Below are 9,764 nucleotides of genomic sequence, written 5' to 3' on the forward strand. Positions count from 1 at the left end.
GTGTACGGAAGAATGTGCCTATCAGGTGTCCCGTGTGAGGAGCAGATCCCACCTTCAATCATATATGGATCAGGTATGAATTGGAATCTGCTTCTTAGAGAGTGCGCCTCACATCAAAGTAGCAGATCCGGACTCCTCCGGCACCATCATGATTTCATTAATTCCATCTATTTCAATGTTGGGCCACAACAATACATTGTTGGGTTTTGAGCTTGGTCTTATCATCATCCACCATGAGCCATTTGCTCTATTTTAAAAGGAGTGAAAGTTAGATGGGAGGACAGAGTTGCCTCTACCCCTTCTAATTAACTATCTTTCTCCTTCCCAAAAACCTGCAACTCAGTCCCTCGCTCGGCCAGCTGCAACATGTCTTCTGTCTATGATCTTGGAAGGTCGTTCAGTGAAGGCAAAGACAATAATGAAGAAAATTGTCTCTTGGCCTTGCAACTGGCAAGCGCTACGGTGTTTCCCATGGTCTTAAAAGCAGATTTGGAGCTGGACGTGCTTGAGATCATATCTAGGGCCGGCCCTGGTGCCTACCTCTCAACTTCGAACATCGCCTCACAGTTGCCCACGCAAAACCCAGATGCTCCAGCCATTCTCGACCGTATCTTGCGTCTCCTGGCTGTCCACTCTATTATCAAATCCTCTGTTGTCGAACGGGACGACTACCAAGTCCAAATGGTCTATGGCTTGGCTCCCGTCTGTAAATTCCTCACTGGGCACCAGGATGACATCTCGCTACGGCCTTACCTGCTTTTGCTTCAGGACAAAACCTTCATGGATAGTTGGTAATATCATCTAAACAAAACTGTTTGACGTTCGTTATCACAGAGTACATCAGTCGCTTTCTTTTTTGAGCTGACATTCATTCCCAAAACAAAATTAGCACATTTGGCCCCACAAAGTATATATCAAATCTACAATTAATTAATGCTCAATACACTTTCAACTTTATTGATCCCAATCGCTTTCTCTTTTAAGCACTGCCCAATTGGGTCATTACATATTGGAATATTTTATGCTTTCTTTTGTAATATTGCAATTAAGTCAAACCAAATCCCTAAAGTTATATATAAAATTATATGGCGTGTTTATAAAATACAAACTATGGATAGGTTTTAGTAAATCAATAAATCTATAAAGGGTATTTTTTAGTTAGTGACTGTTTTAATTTCTTTCTTTGTTATGAACAAATATAAATAAGGCAAATTTGGGCTAAATCCGGATCTGATAAGATTTGAATCCAATTTGAGCTCCCTAGATCTGATTGATTTTGGATGGATTACGGATTTCAGTTTTCAATAGCAGATTGAATTCAGATGTTTAGGATCCGAATCCGACCTGTATATTGTAGTAGGGCTCTTCATAACAAGACCTAAACCGACCAGTCCGGTCCGATCCAATCCGAGTTGGTCATTTTTTCTTCAGCACCGATTGATCTTGTGTTATAAAAAAATATAAACCGATGGTTAGGTTTGGTTTCAGTTTTCATGTGTGAAAATCGAAATCGAACCGACTCAAACCGACCTACATATATATTATATATATAATATTTCAGATATTATATATATATATTTCAGCTTTATTTCAGAAATATACATATTATATATAAAATTTCTTATATATAAAATATCAATTTTAATCCATCAAATTATTTTTAATTTTCAGGCATCCAGCTTTTGCTTTCTTAGACTTGAATCCTTTACCGTTCACACCAAGAGAATCATTCACAAAACCGACCCAAACTGATTCAAACCGACTAAGTCGATTTTACTTAGTATTAGGTCGATTTTGGTTTCATTTCTAGATAAATCGACCATGTCGGGTCGGTTGGAAAAATGTCAGTAAACCGATCCAACCCAACCCATGAACAGCCCTATATTGCAGCCCAGGGATTCAAATCTGCCTATTAATTAGATTTTTTGGAACCACCCAACAAAAAAAAATATAAAACAGAACCCAAATAATGGAAAATCACAGCCTCCAATTCCAAAATTGTTTTATCTAATTGCAACCTTAGCTCTATATTCAATTCAATCAAAACTTGATCATCAAACCTTGGCTGCAGGAAATGCTTGAAAGATGCAGTTCTTGAAGGTGGAATTCCTTTCATCAAGGCTCATGGGATGCATGTATTTGAATATACTGGGGTAGATGCTAGGTTTAACAAGGTCGTGAACAAGGCATTGTCAAATATTACCACAGTGACCATGGTGAAAATTCTTGAGACATACAAAGGATTTGAGGGCCTCAAAGTGGTAGTTGATGTGGAAGGCGGAATTGGAGTCACAATTAACATGATCACAGCCGAGTATTCTCAAATTAAGGGCATTAATTTTGATTTACCCCATGTCATAACAGATGCACCATCTTACCCTGGTAAAGGCACTTCACTTCTTTCTTTTGCTTGATTATTATTGCCTAAAATATTGAAGAGATATCTGCTTTTCAGTATTATAGTCGTACTGATCCACCGGTTACCAATTCCGGTGAACTTTTTGGGAGAATAACTATTTAACACACTCTAAGAATTTTTAGTCTTACCGTACAGTTAGGATAAGTGCCACTTTAGAATTGCTGTCAATAGACATGTGAATATTAGTGTTTTAGAGTGGGGTATTTATCATTTTAAATCGTATAAAATTGATTCTAAAGTGTGGTACAGTATACTTTTCAGCAATTTTTTCTCTGGTATCTTGTCTTTCGAGTATTATAGTGGAGTCCTAATAAAACTATTTAATTACTCATGAAGCAGGTGTGGAGCATCTTGGAGGGGGTATGTTTGAATATGTTCCAAAGGCAGATGCCATTTTTATGAAGGTGATTTATTTGAAATTTTTAATATATAAGAATGATCTTTTTTTTATAATTAAGCATTGTGGGGATGTAAAGGGTGAAAGCTAGTTTCACTCATTATGAATTCAACCCAACCCAATTAAATCCAGCTGATTGAATCTCAAATTTGAGCTTACCCGATTCGAGCTCATCCAATTACAGCTCATTATTTATTTTCTAATATTAATTGTTCATATATGCTAATATCAATTTGTCATGCTCTAATTAAATAATGCCTATATATGTCCCAATTATTGAGATGTCCCAAGGCTCTCCGGTTAGGAGGAACAGGATCAAACCTGCAAAACAACAGACTATCTATAGTATTAGTATGACTATCAGGCCTCACATGCATCCTGCTCTGTCCCATAGGCTCTGTTTGGAAGGAGTGCAAATGCAAAGTGCAAAATCTTGTGTTTTGTATTACTTTGTTTGTATATGTATTATATATTGCATTTGTACTCCTTCCAAGCTGATCCTATAGGCTTAATTTGAAAAGAGCACAAATGCAAAATCTTATATTTTGTATTATTTTATATGTATTTACACTATTTATTTACGTTTGTACTCTTTCCAAATTGAGCCGTAAATATAAATGAATGAATGTAAAAAATATAAAATTTGAAACAAGCTCTTTAATTTTCTCCTGTGACTCATTGGAGGAATTTAATTTAATTTTCTCCTAGTGCACACTTCATGATTGGAACGACGAGGATTGCTTGAAGCTTCTGAAGAACTGTTGGAAAGCCTTACCCAACTTGGAAAAAGTGATTGCCCTTGAATCAATTCTTCCAGAGACCCTTGAGGCGACCGATCCTGTCAGTAAAGTCGTATGGGAACATGATTTCCTCATGTTATCACAAAGCCCTGGAGGAAAAGAAAGAACATACAAACAGTTCCAGGACTTGGCACTGAGTTCAGGATTTACCAGTTTTCAAGTTGTTTGTTCTGCATATCACAGCTGCGTTTTGAAATTCCAGAAGTGATGATATTTTCTAGTTTTGGAGAACTATTTGTGGTTCTTAGCTTATGCTTGCTTGATATTAATAAAAACGATGTGTGATGGGAGCGCAGATGTTTCAGGTCCTTTCTCATGCTATGTATTATCATTTGGAATAATTTCATTGCGGTTTTCCTTTGCAATCTCGAGCCAACGAGTAAATATGCAAAGTAGCTATAAAACAGTTCATTTGTGCTGGAAATACAATTGTTATCCATAAATTAAGGTGATGAGACCTTTGAGAATAATGTTAAATCATGGGACACATGGGATTCTAAACAATTAATATGATGAAAAAGAGCAACTAATAAAGCAATTGTCTACCCATTTTCCATTTATTTACTATCCAAAAGATCCCTAGTGCAAACACGTATCACTATCAAAATAGAACAGACCGAACAATCAATTTAACAGGAACTCTAGCACACAATAAATAACGAAATCTGAAACAGAGTCTGATCTTCAAAGGAGAAATTAAACGCATGAGCATATGATCAATGGCATTCATTAGCACATAAAATTGATTTCAAAAAAACAAAGAAAGAAAAGAAGAGGAAAACAGAAAGAAAAAAGAAAAAAAAAATCTATCCATTATTAGAATCTAGCTAGCACTACTCATCTGAGAAAGAAAGAAATTAACATCTAGCAATATTCATCGACAATATCCTTAGAGGAAAATAAGTAAAACAGAGATGATTCAACCTCTGAGATTAACAAGTTCAGATTAAAATCTATCCATTAACAACTAACACTAAAACAAAGGATGGATTGGGTTGGGGATAAGACCTACCGGAGGAGTGAATCCGATGGAACCTACTCCATCGATCTACTCCCCAACCTCAAATCCTCCATGTCAAAGCAAAGCAAGCATAGGAAAGGTTTGGTTCAAATTACCTGAGTTTTCCTCACCGGTGGCTCGATGCTTCTGTACGTGAACGAACAGATGAAAATTTTAATTGGGACTTCCGCCTTGGTTCGGTCGGTGTCGCACAGGTAATTCCAGATGAGCTCCAACTTCAGACTAGTCGTCCTCGATGGTGAAGACTGAAAAACCGATGTCCGTTTTGGGATTTTGGCCTAAACTCTGCCGATGCTGCAACCTGGAGATTCAATCGAACTTGAACGACAAAGGTTGAGGGGCGTGACTACTAGTTTATCAAGAGGGAGTGATTGGTTTGAAAATGACGGCGACTACTGTTGCTTCTATTCAGTTGGAGAGGAGGAGGCCGAACAGGGGAAACGACGGGTTTGGGGAACCAGGTTGCTCAACGAGGTTGTGTGTGTGTGGGAAAATGAGGCGGAAGAGAAGAGAGAGATCCGATGGGAAAATGTGAGAAAGAGAGAACAGAGAGATTGCCGCTGCCGAAGTTGCTGCGATGGGAAGAAACAGGGGAGGGCCAAGAAAGAAGAAGAAGGATCAGATTTACAGCCACTGCAAGTTGCAAAGGTGGTGACGAAATGGAGGGAAAGAGAAAAATGGGGGCTGAGGAGGAGAAGAAGAAGAAGAAAATATAGAGAAAAAGAGAAGGGAGAGAGATTAGAGAGAGGATGAATCAGATCTACCTTCACTGCAACTTTCAGCGCCGGTGATGAAACGGAGGGAGAGAGAAAGAGAAAGATGGGGGGAAGAGAAGAAGAAGAAGAAAGAAGAAGAAAGAGGAAAGAAGGAAGAGAGAGAGAAGAGAGAAGAAAGAGGAAAGAAGAAGGAAGGGAGAGGGAGAGAGAACGGTTAGAGGTTGGGGGAGATCGTCGCCGCCTGCTGGTTTCGTTTGAACAGGAGAGACAACGAATAGTGCATTAGGGAGAACTGAAGAGCTTAGTTCAAATTTATATGAGCGAGCTAGTGGCGACATCATAATTTTGGGGAAGTCCGGGAGTATTTTTTTAATTTTAAGAAATTTGGGTTAAACCGGGTCCAAGGGGCTAAACCAGGGTTCTTTAATGAATGGTTGAGATTTTTGGGCCAAAAAATGGAGGGACGATTTTGGTCCGACCACAAATAGGGGTTTTGTGTTTATGGGCTAGTGAGATTGGCTGAAATGGAACCCTTTTAGATGGAAGGGTAAATGATAGTATTTTTGGCTGAAATTTCATAAGGTGGGATTTTCGGACATTCTAAGTTGATTGGTAGGGTTGGATTGGCCCAAATGGGCCTGGATTGAAATAGATCTAAAAAGGGCTCAATTTGGTCAATCTAGAGTCTTGAAATGGAATCTATGTGCGATGGAGGGGTGAACAGTTGGGTCTGAATCGAGTGGATTTGGAATTCGGTTAATTTAGAGCCTTGAAATAAAATCTTTGTATAATGGAAGGGCAAACGACGGAACTTCTAGTGAAAATTTGCAAGGTGCAATTTCTGATTATTTTGATTGATTGGTGGGGTCAGATTGGGTCAAATTATCCCAAATCGAGCAAATCTAGAAAGGGCTTGATTTAGTCAATCTGAAGCTTCAAAATGGAATATTTCTTTAAGAAGGAGCAAGCAAGGGTATCTTTGGGTAAAAATTTTCAAGTAGGTATTTTAGGGAGGGTATCCAAGGGCTGGTGGCAATGCCCGATTGGTTCAGAGGGATTAAGATTGTAGGAATTTGGGTCAATAGGATGACCATAATGAAATCTTGGTTTAATGGAAGGGTAAACGGGAGTATTTTGGGGTGAAGCTTTATGGATAGGTGCTTTGGTGTATCTATAGTTTAATGATGTGGTACGATTGGTTCAAATGTGTTAAGATCAAGGAATCTAGGTCCCAAGTGTTTAGGCTAATGATAACCCTGCATTCTGATGCCTTAAAGGCATCAATTCAGGGGTATTTTCAACCTTACGATAGTCAAAGTATACATTTTTCCCAGTTAAAATCAATTATGCGACCTCTAAGAATTTTTGTGCAAATTATATAGAAATTTGGAAAGTTTTCTACGCTAAAGTGCAGTTTTTGGGAAGCTAGGGTGAAGATTAGCTGAGAGAGGGTGCCTCTATTTGATAAACCTAATTGGCACCCATCCTTTTGTATTATCATACAACCCTCTCCTTAGCAAACCCTAGGGAGCCTTTTTAACCTAATCTTTTCACTCTTAGCAAACCCTATCCACTCCTAGGTGTTTAATCTCCACCCTCCACCTCTTTTAATCTCAACCACTCATTTTATGGCTCTCCTTTATAGCTTTTAAACCCTAGGGCGCCACCTATTCTGCTAATCCTCACCATTCAGCTCCCCACCATTAAATCTCAGCCACTCCCTCCATCTTATATCCCAACCATTCAATTTAGGGCACCACCTATGCATTTAATCTTTACCCTTTGTTTCCAATGTAGCTACAGTAACCCGAACCAGGAGAGAAGGAAGAAGAAGATGAAGAAGAAGAAAAGAGAAAGAGAGAAAATGAGGGTTTAGTCGAAACTGATTGATTCCACATTCAGTCGACTCCCTAATGTTTATTAGGTTCTAATAAAATTTACAAAGACTAAAGTGCCCTTACTTAAGTGTGGGGCAGAGTGTCTCTAATAAAACTGCCACATAAGCAAAGTACTTAACAAACATGAGATGACTAAACTACCCCTATTCGGCTCACTTTAACACTCCCCCTCAAGCTGGAGAATATATGTCATATAAACCCAACTTGTTACATAGATAGTTCACTTTCCTTGAGCTTAGAGCTTTTGTAAACAAATCTGTCCATTGATCATTCAAGCCCACATGTTCTGTGTTTATCTCTCCAGCAAGGATCTTCTCCCTCACAAAGTGGCAATCAACCTTTATGTGCTTTGTTCTCTCATGAAATACAGGAATGGATGAGATATGGAGTGCAGCTTGGTTGTTCCAATATAGTCTCATAGGTTTATTCATGTGAAACCCAATTTCTTGTAGGAGATTCCTCAACCACACTAACTCACAGGTAGTATGTGCCATGGCCCTATACTCAGCTTCAGCACTAATTCTGGACACAGCCGTCTGCTTTCTACTCTTCCACGTAACAAGATTTCCTCCAAGGAATGTGGGATAGCTTGTAGTAGATCTTCTATCATTCACTGAGCCTGCCCAGTCTGCATCTGTATATCCCACTACTTCAAGTTTTCCTCCTGGTTTATACAAAAGTCCATGGCCTGTAGCTCTTTTCAGATACCTTCCAATTCTAAGAACTGCATCCCAGTGAGGTATACGAGGGCTCTACATGAATTGGCTCACCACACTGGTTGCAAAGGATATGTCAGGTCTTGTAATAGTCAGATAGTTCAGCTTCCCCACTAGTCGTCTATACCTTCCAGGATCTTCAAATACTTCTCATGTATCACTACTCAACTTAACATTTGGTTCCATAGGGGTCTCAGCCGGTTTTGCACCTAACAGTCATGTTTCTTCCAACAGATCAAGAACATATTTTCTTTGGCACAGATTTACACCTTGTTTTGACGTGGCAGCTTCTATTCCCAAGAAATACTTTAATGTTCCAAGATCTTTTGTTTGAAAATGATTTTGTAGAAATACCTTTAGTTTGCCAATCCCTAATTTATCACTGCCAGTAATGACAATATCATCCACATAGACCACTAATAGGATCTTCCCAGCTTCTGAGTCATAGCTGAAAACTGAGTGATCAACCTGGCATTGCTTCATTCCAAAACTCCTCACCACTTCACTGAACTTCCCGAACCAAGCATGCGGCGATTGTTTCAACCCATAAATTGCCTTATTCAATCTACATACCTTACCATCCTCCCCCTGAGCAATAAACCCAGGTGGTTTCTCCATATATACCTCCTCCACAAGATCACCATGAAGGAAGGCATTTTTTATATCAAGCTAAAACAGAGGCCAATCATACACAACTGCCAGGGAAATTAGTCCACAAATAGAACCAATCTTAGCCACCATAGAGAATGTCTCCATGTATTCCACTCCATACAACTGTGAGTAACCTTTAGCAACAAGTCTGTCCTTTAGGCACTCCACACTACCATCTGGCAAGTATTTCACAATATACACCCATTTACAACCCACAGCATGCTTACCAGGTGGGAGAGTAGTAAGCTCCCACGTTTGAGTATGTTGAAGAGCAGAAATTTTCTCCTCCATTGCCCACCGCCATCCAGGTGAACTAAGAATTTCTTGAACATTGTTAGGTATGGAAATAAAGGACAAAAGTGAAACAAACTGGCAATGTAAGGTAGAAAGACAAGATAATGAAACAAAATTGAAAATGGGATGGAGGGTAGAATTGTGTTTACCTTTCCGTAAAGTAATGGGTAGGTCAAGGTCTGAAGGTTCAACAATGGGAGCCATGAGAGGATCCGTAGATGAGTTAGAAGCTGGAGGAGGGGCTGGTGTTGTTCGACGTGTATACACTTGCCGGATTGGTGGTCGTTCGGTGGTGATCTGCACTGGATGAGGTGATGAGTCTACTCCAACAACAGCATCTGGAAGTGGATCATGACAGGAAGAGGAAGAGGAAGTATGAGTGGAGACGAAGGTGCTTCAGGACTTGAGAAGAAGGGGACAGATTCAAAAAAGGTGACATCAGGGTAGACATAGCACTTTCGGGTAATGGGATTATAACACGTGTACCCTTTTTGAGTCCGTGAGTAGCCAAGGAAGACACATTTAATTGAGCGTGCATCTAGCTTGTCTATTCCAGGACTCAGATTGTAGACAAAGCACACACAACCAAAGACACGAGGAGTTAATGAGAATGGTGATAAGGTGGAAAACAAGATAGAGAAAGGGGACCGACAATGAAGGATAAAAGAGGGCATCTGATTAATGAGAAAACATGCAGTGAGTACAGCATCACTCCAAAACTGTTTATGAACATTCGTGTGATGAAGAATAGACCGAGCAGTTTCAAGAAGCTGACGGCTCTTACGTTCAGCTACCCCATTTTGTTGAGGGGTGAATGCACATGAAGTTTGATGAATAATGCCATGTTGTTTT

The 9,764-nt window shown here is 39.4% G+C and overlaps 1 protein-coding gene across 1 annotated transcript; it reads left to right on the forward strand.

Annotated features, from left to right (window-relative positions):
• The first annotated feature begins 201 nt into the window (after positions 1–201).
• LOC148852552 (caffeic acid 3-O-methyltransferase-like) lies at positions 202–3,911 on the forward strand. The gene is made up of 4 exons (XM_088943597.1): positions 202–791; positions 2,072–2,382; positions 2,759–2,823; positions 3,525–3,911. The coding sequence occupies exons 1-4, from the start codon at positions 367–369 to the stop codon at positions 3,822–3,824; spliced, it is 1,101 nt and encodes a 366-aa protein (XP_088799723.1). The 5' UTR covers positions 202–366; the 3' UTR covers positions 3,825–3,911.
• The last annotated feature ends 5,853 nt before the right edge of the window (positions 3,912–9,764 follow it).

The sequence above is a fragment of the Nelumbo lutea genome, chromosome 5, assembly GCF_056320005.1.
Source record: "Nelumbo lutea isolate HS-2025 chromosome 5, American lotus-T2T, whole genome shotgun sequence".
Lineage (NCBI taxonomy): Eukaryota > Viridiplantae > Streptophyta > Magnoliopsida > Proteales > Nelumbonaceae > Nelumbo > Nelumbo lutea.